The 23,561-nt window shown below is 26.3% G+C and overlaps 1 protein-coding gene, 1 non-coding gene and 1 pseudogene across 2 annotated transcripts; all 3 read left to right on the forward strand.

Moving 5' to 3' along the window:
• The first annotated feature begins 8,257 nt into the window (after positions 1-8,257).
• LOC145753524 (TNF receptor-associated factor 3-like) lies at positions 8,258-9,594 on the forward strand. Its single transcript, XM_082569929.1, has 6 exons — positions 8,258-8,275; positions 8,403-8,511; positions 8,582-8,667; positions 8,790-8,964; positions 9,073-9,155; positions 9,367-9,594. Exons 1-6 carry the CDS (start codon positions 8,258-8,260, stop codon positions 9,592-9,594), a joined length of 699 nt encoding a protein of 232 aa, XP_082426055.1.
• Positions 9,595-10,638: 1,044 nt separating this feature from the next.
• Positions 10,639-10,782, forward strand: LOC145753999 (U1 spliceosomal RNA; annotated as a pseudogene).
• A 339-nt stretch (positions 10,783-11,121) lies between these two features.
• On the forward strand, positions 11,122-11,285 carry LOC145753987 (U1 spliceosomal RNA). Its single transcript, XR_014283902.1, has one exon. It is a non-coding gene; the product is annotated as a U1 spliceosomal RNA (small nuclear RNA).
• Positions 11,286-23,561: the final 12,276 nt, after the last annotated feature.

Consider the following 23,561-nt stretch of genomic DNA (forward strand, 5'->3'; position numbering starts at 1 on the left):
GTCTAAACTAGTAACAATTTTAAACTTGCCAGAGGTATTATAAACTTCTGACAAATTTTAAATTGTTATAACAAACTTCAAACTTATGTTAAATGTGTTTGTTTATATATTTTAAATTCAAGCTAGTTTAATGTCATTGACCGGACACCTACAACAGTTATTCTTGTTGCAACGGGCGTCAACTTTAAACAATGCACTCTAAAATCGCCCTTAACGAGAATTAGCCACGTAACCTGTACGGAGAAGGCCAGCGGCTTTACAACGAACGAACTTTTACTGTCTCTCGGTTTTGCTATAAATACTGGAACAATTTAAACATTCTTCACCAATCTACTGATAGTTGGTCACCGTTACATCGTCGGGCCAATCTAGCGATAGTTGGCCACCGTCGCATCTCGCAATAGCTGGACCTACAAACCGTGCTATTTTACTGTAACCGTAACGCCAGTCTAGCGATCTAGCTGATCTTGTAGCGTAACTTTTAATCAAACCGTGTAAGTGCTTGGTCGTATTACAATAAAAGAATTACTGTTACCTCTTGTCGTTTATAAATAAAGGTTAAACAAAATACCAAACCAGATAATAATAACAAATGGAATCGGTAAACGGAGTCGAATCAAATTAAACAATTAAACCAAATAAAAAACCGAAATAATTATAACAATCAATCATGTAACTCTACAATATCACAGGTAATTGAGTATCCACAATGCGAACACGACAGAAAAATACAACAAGTTGGTATCTACCAAAGCCAGTAAGGGCACGCGTAAAATAATGATACATGTCTTGAACTTCTATACATTATTAAAAAAAGGGCATAATGGAAAATAATATTAGATTTATTAAAAAAACAAATTTACTAATAAAAAAGTAAAATATTCAACAGCATCATAAAAATTGAAAACTAGATTTATTTGATTAATAAAATATGGTTCGAAATCATTTGATTATTTTAAAAATTAATCTATATTAATAAATAAAGTGATCCATAAACAATACTTAATTATGAATATTAACTGAATTAATAAATCATGGGACTAAAAATGTATTAAAAATTTGGACTAAAAAAATATCAGAACAAAATTAGTTTAAATGTTTTAAATATAATAAACAAACACCTATTGATTAGTAATTAGTAATATTTAAATTATTAAAATAGGAGGGTTGGAACACGATATAATAAACAATATGTTAAAATTTTAGAGATTTATATATAAAAGATCAAAAGGTATTTGATTTTAAAATTCGGATTAGTAAGAATAAAATAATAATAAAAATACTGACAATAACAATATGTTTCAAAATCTAAGATTTTAAACCATAATAACTAAAAACGACGAAAAATATGAACACAAAAACTTTAGTAAAATAGGTGAATATAATTGTCATAGTGTTTACATTTTTTTTTGTTGGGTGACAGTCGTGTGGTGGCGGTAGTGGCCTCTATTACAAACATTTTATTTACATTTTTGAAGTTAAAATTCTATAGGAATAAGGTATTTTAAAAACAACTGTTTGCAATTATTTTAGCAGTTTTAATACAAAAAATTTTGTTAAATATATCATGGCATTAAAAAGAATAAATAAGAAAAAAAAAGAATAAATAAGAAAATACTTTAACTACAATTATGAGACCTAATGACACTCCTTATCGAGAAAGTGTATTTTTTATAAGCATTTATTTTTTAACGAAATATTCATCTAAACCACACCAAAAAATTACAATCCAAATATAACCAGTAATAGAAGTATTTGCTTAGATAATCTTTGCTCGCAATTGTCACCAGCTTTAATCATTTTTAAAGTTATATTATTAATTTTTTTAATGATTTGAGATCCGAATTCAGATGATCTGCTAGTTCCAGATATTGCAAAATTATTTAAAACAGATTGAAAAAAAATATTGACTTGTTTAATTGTTTAATTTTGACTTGTTTAATTTTAGCTTTTTTTGAATATTTTTTTTGAAACTTATAATTTTCATTTAATTACGCAAAACTTGAAAAAAAACTGCTTTGCTATAATAAGTGCTTTTCTATAATATGTTATTAAGGTGTTTACACCTGTAAGGTATACGCACTTATTGTGTCTACTTGATTTTATTTATATCTTTGTAGGTTCTCACCTTTCGGTAATTCCCCGCGGGGATTTTATCGACGGCTAGAGAATATAGGACGACAAACAAATATTTTTCATACGACAAACAAATATATTTTCACACCTTGTTAATAGTATTTTATATTTTTTTACAGGAATTTGTTTTTTGACATATAAACTTTTGTTTTTAAAACTAATACAGCTTTAAAGACTTTAATTTACAGAATACAGCAGATGGCCTTTTAGTTGACTGCATTTGCTAAATTTACTTTTACTCATAGGTTCCGCCCGAAAACGTCATAATTCCGACAATAAAACAACTTTTAAAACATTAAATTAACCCTACTTCTAACGCTTTTCTGGGAAATGCCTTTTAATTTCTAAACACAGATTATCATTTTCGAAATTATGGTCGATGCCAAAGTGATTATAAAGTTATGGTTTGGGTATATATTTTATTTATTATTTAAAAACCACGCACGGCCATTAAGTTCTATTGAATATTTAAATTGTTCGTTAAACAAGGTGGATACGTCATTATGGGTCCATCAGTACCTTCTGATAATCTACAGAGACAGGCTGTCTAGTGCTTTATAATTGTTTTATATCAAATGAAAGTGGAGTCAGGTAAGCAACTTAGAGTGCCCTTGACACACTTTGGATCTAACTATTTATTAAGAATATTAAAACACCAACAGTTGCAAAAGTTACATTGTGTTATGTAGACACATAAATAATTTATTGGAATTTTTAATAAATGTTTTTATTTGTACAGTTAAAATTACAAACGCGGTTTGCTAACGTAGAGATACCAAATTTTTAAGTTTATAGAATATAAATTAAATAAACAACGTTTAAAGAAAAAAATAGATTAGGTATTTTATTATAGCTTATTGGTTGAATAAAATATTAAATCGCAGCTGAATAAAATTTGTTTTTATTTGTTTTTTTTATTAACTGTAAACCAGTCAAAAAAAACTAAAAAAAAGATTATTTTTTTCTCTGCAAATTCCTTAAATAAACCACTTATTAAAGATACATTCCGTCGCTTAATTACATTCAAAGACCCTTCACTTATATTGAAGTGTTCGATTACGATTTGTTTCAATGTGGTGTTTGTTGAGTATGGCTTTGTTTAGATGATAACTTAATCCACCTGACGAGAATATATTTTCGGATCGTATGGATTGATTGACTATTAGATGGATAGAAGGATCGAATGGGTCGGATGTGTTAATGGGTAAACTGAATAGGTGAGGGTTAGGGTAAGGGTTTAATTCACGAAACTTCTTTGTTTAATTAAATATCCGTCAAATATGCATTTGAGTTATGTAATATATATTTAATATATATTCGATTCAGTTAAAAAACTCGATCCATTAATCCGTTCGATCCGTTGATCCGTCAAATATATATTTTCGTCAGGTAGATTAAGTCCGATTCCTTTGTTTAAGGGTCGTACGTACGTATACGATTGACCGGTAGTCGTTTCGTATTAAATGTTTGGTTTTCATATGAGAGAAAGATTAAAAAAAAAGAAAAGGGGTTTACAATTTCACACCGGGTTCGCTGCCTCGCTCAGAGGGTTTTTTGAAATCTTCAAAAGTGTGTAACGTACGTATTGTAATTACCTACAAGAAAGGACTATAAAGTTAAACGTAGTTTTTAAAGTTTGTTTTTTTTCATATGTTAAGTCAAGTCATTTTTAAACTTGGATTAGTTTGTGATCAGGTGTTGGTCTGCGGGTGTTATTACCCACGCGGCCTTAAGTACGAATAGTCATGTGTACTATATAATAAAAGAATACACATTATTTTCAACAGCTAAGAAGGTTTTGTAGTTTAAATTGCGGCATTTATCATACATCATTAAATATCTGCTTTTTTGGCGGTCGCGAGAAGCCTTTTGTGCGGTCGCGAGAGATTTTCCGGTCGCGAGACGCCTTTTGCGTGCTTTGCTTTTACATAGGCGCGTGGTTTTGTGCAAGTCTCTTCTATTTTTGCCGATTTACTTTTCGACGATCTTTTGTGATTTCTGAAATAAAAAAACGGGGCATATATATAATTTGGGGACACTAAGAACGATAAAACTGACATATAAGATTTAAACAGTGTTGAGCAATGGTTCTTAACCTTTTTCTAACCACGCCTCTCTTAAGTATTGACAATACCCTTCAACCCTCCCTCCTCTCATTTTTTTAATACGTACAAAATGTATTTTTTGTCGATTTTTCTAATTAACTGCAGTTATATGACTATTGTAAGTTACCTCTTTCTACCGAAGTTATACTTATTTTAATGACTACATAAACTCTTGTGCCAAGATCTGTTTATCAACTTTTTTGCTCTGAATTTTTAAATTTGGAGTCAGATTTGAATTTTCCTTGGAAAATACCTGACGCTCCCCTGGTTAAGAACCTCTGGTGTAGAGAAAACAATTGGGCATATAGCATTGTGGTTGAAAGATGCTTATATATATATCCGAACAGTTGCTATGGGTTAAATGTAGTTGTATATTGAGTTAAAATAGAAAAAGAAATATATCCTTTAAAGTCAGTTCCAGATTTAAATTAAATGCGTTTTATGATTAGCTACAGATTTATTATAAAAATGTAAGTGGTGTTAAAATACTAAAAAAATGCGACATTATTAATAAAAAGTTTATTGAATGAAAGGGAAAAGTAGTGTTAGTACTGTCAGATGTATTTAAGAGGTTTTAAATTACAAAATGCGGTTTCTCGCCTAGTTTACATCCGTTTTTAAACAAAATAAAGTTTGCTTGCTAGGTTACCCGCTTGGTAAGTATTTGACGGGAATATTAGATGCAGTCTGCCGTAAAAGGAACACAACTCGTCCCGGGATATTAAATATACACTTTATGCAATATCATATTTAATTAAAAGCTTGATTCTACAAAAACGCACATTTATTTTTATTAACTTTTTTAGTAAAAAGGTGCGTAAGCTATTTAGGTTTGCGTAAATTTAAAAGTTATTAATGAAAATTTATTTTTTACTGTGTTAGTTCCAGTAAAGTTTAGACATTACTTTTTTTAATGTTTCGTGAATATAAGCAGGGTCAAATAATCGTTATTTAATTAATTATATCACCGTCTAAATATCTTATACTCTTCGCCAATAACTACAAGCTTGAAAAATATTATTTGTCAATTAAAATTTTAAAATTTTATTGCGAAAAAGTTTTTTACACGTTTTGCTATGTAAAAATGTTGGCGACATAAGTGCTTCTAGAAAAACCAATAAATTTTGTGATATTTAGCCATACAACGAAGACAAGTTGCTATGCCCAAAGTAAATAAACTAAAATTTACTTAATAAACTGTCGTTTAGAATATAAAAAATGGTTAATTTGGATTTGTATTTAATCAGCGTGACAGTGTTTTTCTAAAACGTGTTTTTCTATACTAAGGCTTTATTGCGTGCGCAAAATGTAATTGTTTATTGAGTTAAAATAAACACACACCCTTTAAGTTATGTACATTGTGGATTTTCAAAACTCCGTTCTATTGACATGATCCCTGTACTAAGGGTATTCATATTTGCTTTTTACGCGACTGGTATATAAATTCTCTGCCACCTTCTGCGTAGTCGCATCAAAACTGTCGAGCTGAAAGGTGGATGGATACGTTTAAAGGTGTTTGTAGAAAACATTTAATGAATTAAACGGTTAAAAAAAATTATTTAAATTTTATAAGAAGTATATTTATATTAACTTTAACTTACGTTTGTAAAAAAAACTTTAAGTCTAATAATTAAACTTTTTAAAAGTAAGTTGAATAGCTTTTTATGTTTTTTAGCAGCTAAATATAAAACGCAGTGCGCTTAATTAGCTAAGGTTAGTTTTCGTAAACACAAAACAATTTTTTAAATTTTTGTTATGCATAAAAAATAAAGTATTTGTTAGTCTATTTTAAATATTCGGAAAAGAACTTTAAGGAAAATTGTCACATATAGAAATTTTTTAAATTGTTTGGCAATTTTTTTATTTTTTATATGTATTTACCTTAAGTTGTAGTTTTTGTATAAACACCATGTTTTAACATATAATACAAGTTTTCGTCACGAAAAAATTGTTTATGTTACGTATATTTAAAGTCAAACAGTAAGATGCTATGCTTTTTTATAAAGTTTTTATACACTATACTAATAGTATTTTAAAATATTAAAATTTAAGAGTTTATTTATAACATTGTCTTTAACACGGTTTATTAATTAGGCATAAACTGACCGCAATTTTTAATACTTAATTATTTTCTACGATTTGTTGTTTGAAGGTTTTTTTAAAACAGTTTTTTTACACTTTTTGTAGTTTGTTTCGCATTAACGCTTTTGCAAAAAATACCATTGAACTTTGTGACTTTTGTGTGTGTGTGTTTTGTGACTTTAGCACTAAAAAAAAGAACCTTTAAAAAAGGAAATAAGAGAGAAGTGTTAAAAAAAGTTTTTTTGCTGGCGAATTGTAAAACATTCAACCTTTAGCTCAGATGCTGTAACTCGTCGTTGAAAGAGTTTTAAGCCTACATCTAATGGAAACAAAAATTTGTTAATTTGTGTCACTTAAATTTTCTAAAAAAACAAATAACATATCAAATACAATGCTGTTATTCACACAAACATAAAAATACATTTTTACAGTGAATATTTCGTTTGGACATTTTTTGTACAACATTTAGTTGGTTTTTGCGTTAGTAAAGATATTATTAATATGATTTCTTAAATTTTAAATCGCTGTTAAATATTTAAATTAATTTTTACAATAGTTGTTTGTTAAAATTCTAGGATTATAACAATATTTACTTGCATTAAAAAAAGTTTAACCAGTGCAGAGGGTAAAAAAAACTGTTAATTGTTATATTAAAATAATTAAAATATTTTCAAGATCCTTCTTTTAATTTTATTCTACGGCGTTTCATTTACGCTCTGTTTGTTTTCAACTTGAGACATCATGTTGCTGAGGAGTATATGAGCTTGCTTTGTTCTGTTATCAGTTGTTAAGCCTGTTTACATAAATGTCTGAAACAACTTAAATTCGGTTCCGATTTGACGTCACGTATACATTTCATTTCAAACTCATGTACGCGCTTGTGCGATTCATTTCAAACTCATGTACGCGCTTGTGCGATTCATTTCAAACTCATGTACGCGCTTGTGCATGTACGCGGCTTTAGAGTGTGACACAATTGTAACAAAATATATTAAAGTATAAAATACTACAAAGTTTAATTATAGTTTCAATATCAACTTACTATGGTGCTATTTTAATTATAGTTTTTATTTTGGTTTTATATAACTTATAGTTAGCATTTAATGAGTTATACGATAGTATTTATATATTATAAGCGGTATATTTATATTAATTTTAACTTAAGTTTGTAAAAAAAAATTAATAAATTAATAATATTAAGTTGAATAGCTTTTTATGTTTTTTTTTTAAGTATAAAACGCAGTGCGCCTAATTAGCTAAGGTTATTTTTCGTAAAAACTAAACCTAATTTTTTTAAATTTTAAATTGCATGAGGAATAAAGTATCATTCAGTGTGTTTTAATTATTCGGAAAAAAACTTTAATTAAGAAAAATCATCGCATATTAAAATTTTCCCAATTGTTTGGCAGTTTTTTTTTATTTTATTTTTGTTGTAACAAGCTGTGCATAAACAACAATGGTATTTAAAGTTATGTTAAAGGGATATTTTAAGTTAAGTGGACTATGTTACTGACACCATATATCATTTAAAAAGAATTAGGTCTCTTCGCTCACCTGATTTAAACTGAAATCAAATAGCTCTGCCTTTGTACAACATAGTGTATTGCCGATAAAAAAAGGAGTTTATTAGTTTTCGAGGAGAATTTGCTGCGTAATCGACGTAAAGTAGTACGCGTAGACGAATAATTTGCGTAAACGGAGAGACTGGTAAAAGGGAGTTTGTTAGTTTTCGAGAAGAATTTGTTTGGTAATCAACGTTAGGTTGTTCTCGTAGCGAATAGTTTGCGTAAACGGAGAGAATACTGGTAAAAGGAAGGTAGTTCGCGTAGAAATGCAGTGCACATTTCGTTGTTTGCGTTTAAAAATAAAAAAAAATTTTGTAATTTTACAGAGAAAAAATATAAAAAAAGTGTTAAATATTACAAAACAACAAAATGCAAATCATTGAAGAGGTAAAAAATTTTTTTTTTTTTTTTTAATTGTTATAGATGTTCACATATTCTTTTTATTAAACTACGTAAAGCATAAGAAAAAAAAACTTAAAGTAATTTTAATCATTTACAATTTTTTACTAAACAGAATCCATTTGATATAATGGCCCCATTTCCCATACAAGTTACGCAAAGAGGGGAATTAACCGTTCGCCGTGTATTTTGTAATGCTGACTACATTACAGCGTCATCTGACGGTAATAATAAAATGCTTTTTACAAAAAATTAAAATTACAAAAAATTAACGTTTTTGTGATTATCTATTAGAAAACTTAAGACATTGGGTTGACACTTTACCAAGATATTTACCCCTTTATGACAACATCATTTCTGGAAGAGATTTGGGATTTCAGGTAAAAAATCATAATTATGTTTTAAATAAAAATGTGAATATTAAAAAAAAATAAAAATAAAAAACGTGAACAATAAAAACGTGAACATTAGTTAGTTATAATTTTTTGGGGGGTTTACTTAGGCTATAGAAAACCCTAGTTACAATTGCACTTTGATTTGGAAAATTGAAGATTATCAAAGAAAAAAATGGGTAGCTATCAGTGGTCGATCTTTGTCGCTTTATTCTCAACCTTTCTACACAAGTAAATATGGATATAAAATGTGTGCCAGGATTTATCTTAACGGAGACGGAATGGGTAAAATTACAAAAATATAATTGTTTGGTGTATTATAAACAATTTTATCTTTTTTCTAAAAGAAATTTTTTTTATGTTTTTTTTTATTGTATATGTATTTTGTAACAGGTCAAGGCACTCACATATCTTTGTTCTTTGTTGTTATGAAGGGAGAATACGACGCTCTTCTGCCATGGCCATTCAGACAGAAGGTAAAACAAATAAAATAATTAATATGTAATCAAAGTTTTGGTCGTTTTATACCTGGTCTAGCCTATAACATTTGTTAATATTACTCTATTTTGAAGTAACTTATCAACTAGTATATGGGCTTACGAGTAAGTATTAGAAAAGTGATATGCCTGGCAAATTAGTTGCTTATAACTCGTCAAAGATTATTAAACATAAAAACATGTTTCTCAGGTGACTTTGATGCTTATGGATCAGTCACCAGACCGCTGCCATCTCTTGAATACATTCCAACCCGATCCTTCATCTTCTTCATTCAAGAAACCACAATCGGACATGAACATCGCATCCGGTTGTCCTCTTTTTGTGGCTCAACACGTCATAGACGGAAGCAGCTACGTCACAGGAGACACTTTGTTTGTAAAAGTCAAAGTCGATGTTTCCGATTTGGAAAATGTTTGACTTTTTTTCTGTTCTTAAAACAAACTAAAAAACGATAACTTAACGCTGTGTGTTAGACGAAGTCTTGTAAAAAGTTGTTATATTTATGAGTTTGGGTTGTTTTTTATCTATCAAGTTTCAAAGTTTTTTTTTATTGTTTTAATTGTCCGCCTTTTTTGTTCATTCTTCAAGGTTTAATCACTGAAAATTAATCAACGGCAATCAATTTCGATAAAAAGTTCATTTTGCATTTGTAATCTTTTTATTTACTAATTTTAGTTTTATTATATTCATTGTTTCGCACTTATTTAAATATTTGTTAATAATTGAAACATTTTTTTAACAAAACGAATAACAAAGTAAATTTTGCCTTCTTTTTTATGGGAAACCTGACCAAATTCAATAACTAAGCCAATTTTATTTTTGCTTGTTATATTAATACATGCACTTTTAATTATGCAACAACTTATAGGTGCCTTTAATAATTCACTTAACTATACAAGCATTTAATGTTTTTTTATACCTTTAACAAACTTTGTTTTTTTATAAGTTCGTTGGAAGTTGCATAATAATAATAATGTAAATGTAAATACGATTGTTTATCTTTTATGGAAATTAAATTTCAATACTTCTACTCATATCTTGTTGTATTTTGCGATTTTCTAATTACTATAAGAAAATATAATAATTATTTGATTTTGGAAAATATCATGACCCCTGTTGTCTTATATCAGCTACAAGATCAATATATAAACAATGTAATGTAAACAACATTAAAATTGTTGTTTAATATGGCAAGGGGGACGTCAAAAATAAATATAAACTGTAATTAGAAGACACACTGACACCAGCAACATTAATAAGAAACTAAACAACAAATAACTTAAACATAAAAAGCAAAAAAAATAAATTTTTCTAAAATATATACGCCACTGCAGTGTCTATTTTCCAATTTATAAAAAAATAACATAAAAACCTGTTTAATTTTTAGAGAATATTTGCACAAGCACCACAAATGGGAAGTTATAGTTCCTGTGGCAGCTGTCCGAATGCGATGAATGCGGCATACTTACCTGATGAGGGTAGGCAGTGGGGCCAGAGAGAAGCTCAGTTATTGCAATTTGACTGAGCTGACCTCTGCGATTACCCCAAATGTGGGTAATTCGGTCGTAAAATTTCTGATAGTGGTCCCTGTTTTCGCGCTAACTTTTTATTTAATTAATTCTGTGTGATATATATGTTTGGTGCAAATGCCGGTACCAACTTGCTGTTGCAGGTAATCTAGTTAAGCAATATACATTTATTCTTAAGCTATACGCAAAACGTCAGAATAAAAGCGAAAAGTGTTGCTTTGTTGGTTAGGCTTAAATCCGATTTCTTTCAGCTAGTAATGGAATGTCATGACCGTTATATGCCACTGTAGCGTATATTTTTTAATTAAAAAAAATAATATAAAAACCTGTTTAATTTTTAGAGAATATTTGCGCAAGCACCACAAATGGAAAGTTATAATTCATGAGGCAGCCGTCTGATTGCGGTTAACGCGGCATAGTTACCTGATGAGGTTCTTCACTGTGATCATGCAGTCAGTGGGCCCAGGGCGAAGCTCAGTTATTGCACTTCGACAGAGGTGACCTCTCCGATTACCCCAAATGTGGGTAACTCAGTTGTATAAACTCTGATAGTTGAGCCTGTGTTCACGCTAACTTGTTATTTAATTAATTCTGTGTGATATAGATGTTTGGTGCAAATACCGGTAGCAACTTGCTGTTGCAGGTAATATGGTTAAGCATTTTAATACGGTTAAGCATTTTTTTTTCAAATTTTAAATTCTTTATACTATCATAACCCCAGTCGCCTAATGAAATTATTTTAGGAATATTATTCAAAAATATTGATAATTATAAAAGTTATGAGCATATTTCATATAAATTGCTGTTTCTCAAAAATCAAAATTTTAAGTTTTAATAAATGCGCATTGGGTTAACTTAAATTCAAGATAAAGAAATTCGCAAAAAAAATTAAAAACAAAAAAATTAGAGCAAATTTTTGTTTCGACTAATTTTCGAACCACGTGACCCTATAACCTAATACGCATATGTAGATTGGTACAAAAATTTTCGATAATTTTTTTTTTTCAAATTTTAAATTCCTTTTACTATAATAACCCCAGTCGCCTAATGAACTAATTTTAGGAATATTATTCAAAAATATTAATAATTATAAAAGTTAAGAGCATATTTTATATAAATTGCTGTTTCTTAAAAATCAAAATTTTAAGTTTTAATGAATGCGCATTGGGTTAACTTAAATTCAAGATAAAGAAATTCGCAAAAAAAATTAAAAACAAAAAAATTAGGGCAAATTTTTGTTTCGACTAATTTTCGTACCACGTGACCCTATAACCTAATACGCATATCTATTTTGGTACAAAAATTTTCGATAATTTTTTTTTTTTAATTTTAAATTCCTTTTACTTTAATAACCCCAGTCGCCTAATAAACTTTTTTTAGGAATATTATTCAAAAATATTAATATTCATAAAAGTTATGAGCATATTTTATATCAAATGTTGTTTTTCAAAAATCAAAATTTTATGTTTTAATAAATGCGCATTAGGTTAACTTAAATTCAAGATAAAAAAATTTGCGAAAAAATTTAAAAACAAAAAAATAAGAGCAAATTTTTGTTTCGACTAATCTTCGTATAAAGTGACCCTTTGACCTAATACACATATGTAGATTAGTACAAAAATTTTCGATAATTTTTTTTTTCAAATTTTAAATTCCTTTTACTTTAATAACCCCAGTCGCCTAATAAACTTTTTTTAGAAATATTATTTAAAAATATTAATATTCATAAAAGTTATGGGCATATTTTATATCAAATGCTGTTTCTCAAAAATCAAAATTTTAAGTTTCAATAAATGTGCATTGGGTTAACTTAAATTCAAGATAAAAAAATTCCCCCCAAAAAAAAAATTAAAAACAATAAAGTTAGGGCAAATTTTTGTTTTGACTAATTTTCATATCAAGCTACCTTGTGACTTTATATGCATTAATTATTAGATTCATATTTTTTTAATAAAATCAAAAGTCTGGAAATGCATCGTATATCAGTGGGATTCAAACCCGGCATGCAAGATCGCTACGCTTTAGCCTTATTCACTAGGCCACTATGGTTATGCAAGGACAACTGCAATTCTGCGTACATAATAACAAAATAAAAAAAATGTATCAAAAAAAAAAATTTTAACATTTTAAAAGATAAAGCAAATACCAGGTGAGCAACATCATAAAAAGTCTTGTTTCTTAATAGTTACAAAACTTTTCGATATTTTTTTTTTAAATTTTAAATTCCATTTACTTTAATAACCCCAGTCGCCTAATAAACTTTTTTTAGGAATATTATTTAAAAATATTAATATTCATAAAAGTTATGAGCATATTTTATATCAAATGCTGTTACTCAAAAATCAAAATTTTAAGTTTTAATAAATGCGCATTGGGTTAACTTAAATTCAAGATAAACCATTTTGCGAAAATTTTCAGTAAAACAAAAGTTTGATGTAGTTTTTATTTTGGGTTTATTTAGGTCACGTGATATTTTTGGCCAATGATATTGCATACAAATTTTAAAAAAATAAATAAAAAATTTTAAATCAAAAAATAATTGTTGTGTTAGAACCGCACAGGTCCAATTACCGTGTTTACAAAATATTTTTCGAAAATATTAATATTCATAAAAGTTAAGAAACTTTTAATAAAAATTTATGAAATCTTAAAACCTAAAATTTTGTATTTTATTAGACGTGCATTGGCCTAACTAACATTCAAGATAAAACATTTTGCGAAAATTTTCAGTAAAACAAAAGTTTGAGGTAATTTTTATTTTGGGTTTCATTAGGTCACGTGATATTTTTGGCCAATGGTATTGCATACAAATTTTTTTTTAAAAAATAACAAATTTTAAATCGAAAAATAATTGTTGTGTTAGAACCGCACAGGTCCAATTACCGTGTTTACAAAATATTTTTCGAAAATATTAATATTCATAAAAGTTATGAAACTTTTATTAAAAATTTATGAAATCTCAAAACCTAAAATTTTGTATTTTATTAGACGCGCATTGGGCTAACTAACATTCAAGATAAAACATTTTGCGAAAATTTTTAGTAAAACAAAAGTTTGAGGTAATTTTTGTTTTGGTTTTCATTAGGTCACGTGATATTTTTGGCCAATAATATTGCATACAAATTTTCTGAAAAAAAATAAAAAATTTAAGTAGAAAAATAATTGTTGTGTTAGAACCGCTCAGGTCCAATTACCGTGTTTACAAAATATTTTTCAAAAATATTAATATTCATAAAAGTTATGAAACTTTTATTAAAAATTTATGAAATCTCAAAACCTAAAATTTTGTATTTTATTAGATGCGCATTGGCCTAACTAACATTCAAGATAAAACATTTCGCAAAAATTTTTAGTAAAACAAAAGTTTAAGGTAATTTTTATTTTGGGTTTAATTAGGTCACGTGATATTTTTGGCCAATGATATTGCATACAAATTTTTTGAAAAAAAATAAAAAATTTTAAATCGAAAAATAATTGTTGTGTTAGAACCGCACAGGTCCAATTACCGTATTTACAAAATATTTTTCGAAAATATTAATATTCATAAAAGTTAAGAAACTTTTAATAAAAATTTATGAAATCTCAAAACCTAAAATTTTATATTTTATTAGACGTGCATTGGCCTAACTAACATTCAAGATAAAACATTTCGCGAAAATTTTCAGTAAAACAAAAGTTTGAGGTAATTTTTATTTTGGGTTTTATTAGGTCACGTGATATTTTTGGCCAATGATATTGCATACAAATTTTTTGAAAAAAAATAAAAAATTTTAAATCGAGAAATAATTGTTGTGTTAGAACCGCACAGATCCAATTACCGTGTTTACAAAATATTTTTCGAAAATATTAATATTCATAAAAGTTATGAAACTTTTATTAAAAATTTATGAAATCTCAAAACCTAAAATTTTGTATTTTATTAGACGTGCATTGGCCTAACTAACATTCAAGATGAAACATTTCGCGAAAATTTTCAGTAAAACAAAAGTTTGAGGTAATTTTTATTTTGGGTTTAATTAGGACACGTGATACTTTTGGCCAATGATATTGCATACGAATTTTTTGAAAAAAAATAAAAAATTTTAAATCGAAAAATAATTGTTGTGTTAGAACCGCACAGGTCCAATTACCGTGTTTACAAAATATTTTTCAAAAATATTAATATTCATAAAAGTTATGAAACTTTTATTAAAAGTTTATGAAATCTCAAAACCTAAAATTTTGTATTTTATTAGACGCGCATTGGCCTAACTAACATTCAAGATAAAACATTTCGCGAAAATTTTCAGTAAAACAAAAGTTTGAGGTAATTTTTATTTTGGGTTTAATTAAGTTACGTGATATTTTTTGCCAATGATATTGCATACAAATTTTTTGAAAAAAAATAAAAAATTTTAAATCGAAAAATAATTGTTGTGTTAGAACCGCACAGGTCCAATTACCGTGTTTACAAAATATTTTTCGAAAATATTAATATTCATAAAAGTTATGAAACTTTTATTAAAAATTTATGAAATCTCAAAACCTAAAATTTTGTATTTTATTAGACGTGCATTGGCCTAACTAACATTCAAGATGAAACATTTCGCGAAAATTTTCAGTAAAACAAAAGTTTGAGGTAATTTTTATTTTGGGTTTCATTAGGTCACGTGATACTTTTGGCCAATGATATTGCATACAAATTTTCTGAAAAAAAATAAAAAATTTTAAATCGAAAAATAATTGTTGTGTTAGAACCGCACAGGTCCAATTACCGTGTTTACAAAATATTTTTCAAAAATATTAATATTCATAAAAGTTATGAAACTTTTATTAAAAGTTTATGAAATTTCAAAACCTAAAATTTTGTATTTTATTAGACGCGCATTGGCCTAACTAACATTCAAGATAAAACATTTCGCGAAAATTTTCAGTAAAACAAAAGTTTGAGGTAATTTTTATTTTGGGTTTAATTAAGTTACGTGATATTTTTTGCCAATGATATTGCATACAAATTTTTTGAAAAAAAATAAAAAATTTTAAATCGAAAAATAATTGTTGTGTTAGAACTGCACAGGTCCAATTACCGTGTTTACAAAATATTTTTCGAAAATATTAATATTCATAAAAGTTAAGAAACTTTTATTAAAAATTTATGAAATCTCAAAATCTGAAATTTTATATTTAATTAGGCGCGCATTGGCCTAACTAACATTCAAGATAAAACATTTCGCGAAAATTTTTAGTAAAACAAAAGTTTGAGGTAATTTTTGTTTTGGTTTTCATTAGGTCACGTGATATTTTTGGCCAATGATATTGCATACAAATTTTTTGAAAAAAAATAAAAAATTTTAAATCGAAAAATAATTAATGTGTTAGAACCGCACAGGTCCAATTACCGTGTTTACAAAATATTTTTCGAAAATATTAATATTCTTAAAAGTTATGAAACTTTTATTAAAAATTTATGAAATCTCAAAACCTAAAATATTGTATTTTATTAGACGCGCATTGGCCTAACTAACATTCAAGATAAAACATTTCGCAAAAATTTTCAGTAAAACAAAAGTTTGGGGTAATTTTTATTTTGGGTTTAATTAGGTCACGTGATATTTTTGGCCAATGATATTGCATACAAATTTTTTGAAAAAAATAAAAAATTTTAAATCGAAAAATAATTGTTGTGTTAGAACTGCACAGGTCCAATTACCGTGTTTACAAAATATTTTTCGAAAATATTAATATTCATAAAAGTTATGAAACTTTTATTAAAAATTTATGAAATCTCAAAACCTAAAATTTTATATTTTATTAGACGTGCATTGGCCTAACTAACATCCAAGATAAAACATTTCGCGAAAATTTTCAGTAAAACAAAAGTTTGAGGTAATTTTTATTTTGGGTTTTATTAGGTCACGTGATATTTTTGGCCAATGATATTGCATACAAATTTTTTGAAAAAAAATAAAAAATTTTAAATCGAAAAATAATTGTTGTGTTAGAACCGCACAGGTCCAATTACCGTGTTTACAAAATATTTTTCGAAAATATTAATATTCATAAAAGTTATGAAACTTTTATTAAAAATTTATGAAATCTCAAAACCTAAAATTTTGTATTTTATTAGACGTGCATTGGCCTAACTAACATTCAAGATAAAACATTTCGCGAAAATTTTCAGTAAAACAAAAGTTTGAGGTAATTTTTATTTTGGGTTTCATTAGGTCACGTGATACTTTTGGCCAATGATATTGCATACAAATTTTTTGAAAAAAAATAAAAAATTTTAAATCGAAAAATAATTGTTGTGTTAGAACCGCACAGGTCCAATTACCGTGTTTACAAAATATTTTTCAAAAATATTAATATTCATAAAAGTTATGAAACTTTTATTAAAAGTTTATGAAATCTCAAAACCTAAAATTTTGTATTTTATTAGACGCGCATTGGCCTAACTAACATTCAAAATAAAACATTTCGCGAAAATTTTCAGTAAAACAAAAGTTTGAGGTAATTTTTATTTTGGGTTTAATTAAGTTACGTGATATTTTTTGCCAATGATATTGCATACAAATTTTTTGAAAAAAAATAAAAAATTTTAAATCGAAAAATAATTGTTGTGTTAGAACTGCACAGGTCCAATTACCGTGTTTACAAAATATTTTTCGAAAATATTAATATTCATAAAAGTTAAGAAACTTTTATTAAAAATTTATGAAATCTCAAAATCTGAAATTTTATATTTAATTAGGCGCGCATTGGCCTAACTAACATTCAAGATAAAACATTTTGCAAAAATTTTGAGTAGAACAAAAGTTTGAGATAATTTTTATTTTGGGTTTAATTAGGTCACGTGATATTTTTGGCCAAAGAGATTGCATACAAATTTAAAAAAAAAAAATAAAAAATTTTAAATCAAAAAATAATTGTTGTGTTAGAACCGCACAGGTCCAATTACCGTGTTTACAAAATATTTTTCGAAAATATTAATATTCATAAAAGTTATGAAACTTTTATTAACAATTTATGAAATCTCAAAACCTAAAATTTTGTATTTTATTAGACGCGCATTGGGCTAACTAACATTCAAGATAAAACATTTCGCGAAAAATTTTAGTAAAACAAAAGTTTGAGATAATTTTTGTTTTGGTTTTCATTAGGTCACGTGATATTTTTGGCCAATGATATTGCATACAAATTTTTTGAAAAAAAATAAAAAATTTTAAATCGAAAAATAATTAATGTGTTAGAACCGCACAGGTCCAATTACCGTGTTTACAAAATATTTTTCGAAAATATTAATATTCTTAAAAGTTATGAAACTTTTATTAAAAATTTATGAAATCTCAAAACCTAAAATATTGTATTTTATTAGACGCGCATTGGCCTAACTAACATTCAAGATAAAACATTTCGCAAAAATTTTCAGTAAAACAAAAGTTTGGGGTAATTTTTATTTTGGGTTTAATTAGGTCACGTGATATTTTTGGCCAATGATATTGCATACAAATTTTTTGAAAAAAAATAAAAAATTTTAAATCGAAAAATAATTGTTTTGTTAGAACCGCACAGGTCCAATTACCGTGTTTACAAAATATTTTTCGAAAATATTAATATTCATAAAAGTTATGAAACTTTTATTAAAAATTTATGAAATCTCAAAACTTAAAATTTTATATTTTATTAGACGTGCATTGGCCTAACTAACATTCAAGATAAAACATTTCGCGAAAATTTTCAGTAAAACAAAAGTTTGAGGTAATTTTTATTTTGGGTTTTATTAGGTCACGTGATATTTTTGGCCAATGATATTGCATACAAATTTTTTCAAAAAAAATAAAAAATTTTAAATCGAAAAATAATTGTTGTGTTAGAACTGCACAGGTCCAATTACCGTGTTTACAAAATATTTTTCGAAAATATTAATATTCATAAAAGTTAAGAAACTTTTATTAAAAATTTATGAAATCTCAAAATCTGAAATTTTATATTTAATTAGGCGCGCATTGGCCTAACTAACATTCAAGATAAAACATTTCGCGAAAATTTTGAGTAGAACAAAAGTTTGAGATAATTTTTATTTTGGGTTTAATTAGGTCACGTGATATTTTTGGCCAAAGAGATTGCATACAAATTTTTAAAAAAAAATCAAAAATTTTAAATCAAAAAATAATTGTTGTGTTAGAACCGCACAGGTCCATTTACCGTGTTTACAAAATATTTTTCAAAAATATTAATATTCATAAAAGTTATGAAAATTTTTATTAAAAATTTATGAAATCTCAAAACCTAAAATTTTGTATTTTATTAGACGCGCATTGGGCTAACTAACATTCAAGATAAAACATTTCGCGAAAATTTTTAGTAAAACAAAAGTTTGAGGTAATTTTTGTTTTGGTTTTCATTAGGTCACGTGATATTTTTGGCCAATGATATTGCATACAAATTTTTTAAAAAAAATAAAAAATTTTAAATCGAAAAATAATTAATGTGTTAGAACAGCACAGGTCCAATTACCGTGTTTACAAAATATTTTTCGAAAATATTAATATTCATAAAAGTTATGAAACTTTTATTAAAAATTTATGAAATCTCAAAACCTAAAATATTATATTTTATTAGACGCGCATTGGCCTAACTAACATTCAAGATAAAACATTTCGCAAAAATTTTCAGTAAAACAAAAGTTTGGGGTAATTTTTATTTTGGGTTTAATTAGGTCACGTGATATTTTTGGCCAATGATATTGCATACAAATTTTTTGAAAAAAAATAAAAAATTTTAAATCGAAAAATAATTGTTGTGTTAGAACCGCACAGGTCCAATTACCGTGTTTACAAAATATTTTTCGAAAATATTAATATTCATAAAAGTTATGAAACTTTTATTAAAAATTTATGAAATCTCAAAACCTAAAATTTTGTATTTTATTAGACGCGCATTGGCCTAACTAACATTCAAGATAAAACATTTCGCAAAAATTTTCAGTAAAACAAAAGTTAGGGGTAATTTTTATTTTGGGTTTAATTAGGTCACGTGATATTTTTGGCCAATGATATTGCATACAAATTTTTTGAAAAAAAATAAAAAATTTTAAATCGAAAAATAATTGTTGTGTTAGAACCGCACAGGTCCAATTACCGTGTTTACAAAATATTTTTCGAAAATATTAATACTCATAAAAGTTATGAAAATTTTATTAAAAATTTATGATATCTAAAAACCTAAAATTTTGTATTTTATTAGACGCGCATTGGCCTAACTAACATTCAAGATAAAACATTTCGCAAAAATTTTCAGTAAAACAAAAGTTTGGGGTAATTTTTATTTTGGGTTTAATTAGGTCACGTGATATTTTTGGCCAATGATATTGCATACAAATTTTTTGAAAAAAAATAAAAAATTTTAAATCGAAAAATAATTGCTGTGTTAGAACCGCACAGGTCCAATTACCGTGTTTACAAAATATTTTTCGAAAATATTAATATTCATAAAAGTTATGAAACTTTTATTAAAAATTTATAAAATCTCAAAACCTAAAATTTTGTATTTTATTAGACGCGCATTGGCCTAACTAACATTCAAGATAAAACATTTCGCAAAAATTTTCAGTAAAACAAAAGTTTGAGGTAATTTTTATTTTGGGTTTAATTAGGTCACGTGATATTTTTGGCCAATGATATTGCATACAAATTTTTTGAAAAAAAATAACAAATTTTAAATCGAAAAATAATTGTTGTGTTAGAACCGCACAGGTCCAATTACCGTGTTTACAAAATATTTTTCGAAAATATTAATACTCATAAAAGTTATGAAAATTTTATTAAAAATTTATGATATCTAAAAACCTAAAATTTTGTATTTTATTAGGCGCGCATTGGCCTAACTAACATTCAAGATAAAACATTTCGCGAAAATTTACAGTAAAACAAAAGTTTGAGGTAATTTTTATTTTGGGTTTAATTAGGTCACGTGATATTTTTGGCCAATGATATTGCATACAAATTTTTTGAAAAAAAATAAAAAATTTTAAATCGAAAAATAATTGTTGTGTTAGAACTGCACAGGTCCAATTACCGTGTTTACAAAATATTTTTCGAAAATATTAATATTCATAAAAGTTAAGAAACTTTTATTAAAAATTTATGAAATCTCAAAATCTGAAATTTTATATTTAATTAGGCGCGCATTGGCCTAACTAACATTCAAGATAAAACATTTTGCGAAAATTTTGAGTAGAACAAAAGTTTGAGATAATTTTTATTTTGGGTTTAATTAGGTCACGTGATATTTTTGGCCAAAGAGATTGCATACAAATTTTTAAAAAAAAAATCAAAAATTTTAAATCAAAAAATAATTGTTGTGTTAGAACCGCACAGGTCCAATTACCGTGTTTACAAAATATTTTTCGAAAATATTAATATTCATAAAAGTTATGAAACTTTTATTAAAAATTTATGAAATCTCAAAACCTAAAATTTTGTATTTTATTAGACGCGCATTGGGCTAACTAACATTCAAGATAAAACATTTCGCGAAAATTTTTAGTAAAACAAAAGTTTGAGGTAATTTTTGTTTTGGTTTTCATTAGGTCACGTGATATTTTTGGCCAATGATATTGCATACAAATTTTTTGAAAAAAATAAAAAATTTTAAATCGAAAAATAATTAATGTGTTAGAACAGCACAGGTCCAATTACCGTGTTTACAAAATATTTTTCGAAAATATTAATATTCATAAAAGTTATGAAACTTTTATTAAAAATTTATGAAATCTCAAAACCTAAAATATTATATTTTATTAGACGCGCATTGGCCTAACTAACATTCAAGATAAAACATTTCGCAAAAATTTTCAGTAAAACAAAAGTTTGGGGTAATTTTTATTTTGGGTTTAATTAGGTCACGTGATATTTTTGGCCAATGATATTGCATACAAATTTTTTAAAAAAAAATAAAAAATTTTAAATCGAAAAATAATTGTTGTGTTAGAACCGCACAGGTCCAATTACCGTGTTTACAAAATATTTTTCGAAAATATTAATATTCATAAAAGTTATGAAACTTTTATTAAAAATTTATGAAATCTTAAAACCTAAAATTTTGTATTTTATTAGACGCGCATTGGCCTAACTAACATTTAAGATAAAACATTTTGCGAAAATTTTTAGTAAAACAAAAGTTTGAGGTAATTTTTATTTTGGGTTTAATTAGGTCACGTGATATTTTTTGCCAATGATATTGCATACAAATTTAAAAAAAAAAATTAAAAATTTTAAATCAAAAAATAATTGTTGTGTTAGAACCGCACAGGTCCAATTACCGTGTTTACAAAATATTTTTTGAAAATATCAATATTCATAAAAGTTATGAAAATTTTATTAAAAATTTATGAAATCTCAAAACCTAAAATTTTGTATTTTATTAGACGCGCATTGGCCTAACTAACATTCAAGATAAAACATTTCGCGAAAATCTTTAGTAAAACAAAAGTTTGAGGTAATTTTTATTTTGGGTTTAATTAGGTCACGTGATATTTTTGGCCAATGATATTGCATACAAATTTTTTTTTAAAAAATAACAAATTTTAAATCAAAAAATAATTGTTGTGTTAGAACCGCACAGGTCCAATTACCGTGTTTACAAAATATTTTTCGAAAATATTAATATTCATAAAAGTTATGAAACTTTTATTAAAAATTTATGAAATCTCAAAACCTAAAATTTTGTATTTTATTAGACGCGCATTGGCCTAACTAACATTCAAGATAAAACATTTCGCAAAAATTTTCAGTAAAACAAAAGTTTGGGGTAATTTTTATTTTGGGTTTAATTAGGTCACGTGATATTTTTGGCCAATGATATTGCATACAAATTTTTTGAAAAAAACAAAAAAATTTTAAATCGAAAAATAATTGTTGTGTTAGAACCGCACAGGTCCAATTACCGTGTTTACAAAATATTTTTCGAAAATATTAATATTCATAAAAGTTATGAAACTTTTATTAAAAATTTATGAAATCTCAAAACCTAAAATTTTGTATTTTATTAGACGCGCATTGGCCTAACTAACATTCAAGATAAAACATTTCGCAAAAATTTTCAGTAAAACAAAAGTTTGAGGTAATTTTTATTTTGGGTTTAATTAGGTCACGTGATATTTTTGGCCAATGATATTGCATACAAATTTTTTGAAAAAAAATAAAAAATTTTAAATCGAAAAATAATTGTTGTGTTAGAACCGCACAGGTCCAATTACCGTGTTTACAAAATATTTTTCAAAAATATTAATACTCATAAAAGTTATGAAAATTTTATTAAAAATTTATGATATCTAAAAACCTAAAATTTTGTATTTTATTAGACGCGCATTGGCCTAACTAACATTCAAGATAAAACATTTCGCAAAAATTTTCAGTAAAACAAAAGTTTGAGGTAATTTTTATTTTGGGTTTAATTAGGTCACGTGATATTTTTGGCCAATGATATTGCATACAAATTTTTTGAAAAAAAATAAAAAATTTTAAATCGAAAAATAATTGTTGTGTTAGAACCGCACAGGTCCAATTACCGTGTTTACAAAATATTTTTCGAAAATATTAATATTCATAAAAGTTATGAAACTTTTATTAAAAATTTATGAAATCTCAAAACCTAAAATTTTGTATTTTATTAGACGCGCATTGGCCTAACTAACATTCAAGATAAAACATTTCGCAAAAATTTTCAGTAAAACAAAAGTTTGAGGTAATTTTTATTTTGGGTTTAATTAGGTCACGTGATATTTTTGGCCAATGATATTGCATACAAATTTTTTGAAAAAAAATAAAAAATTTTAAATCGAAAAATAATTGTTGTGTTAAAACCGCACAGGTC

The sequence above is a fragment of the Corella eumyota genome, chromosome 5, assembly GCF_963082875.1.
Source record: "Corella eumyota chromosome 5, kaCorEumy4.1, whole genome shotgun sequence".
Taxonomy (NCBI): Eukaryota; Metazoa; Chordata; class Ascidiacea; order Phlebobranchia; family Corellidae; genus Corella; species Corella eumyota.

Excerpts from the sequence above, each read along its gene's own strand:
- LOC145753524 (XM_082569929.1), top strand. Across the intron at positions 8,512-8,581 it reads CATTACAGCGTCATCTGACG|AAAACTTAAGACATTGGGTT; the intron begins GTAATAATAAAA and ends ATTATCTATTAG. Across the intron at positions 8,668-8,789 it reads GAAGAGATTTGGGATTTCAG|GCTATAGAAAACCCTAGTTA; the intron begins GTAAAAAATCAT and ends GGGTTTACTTAG.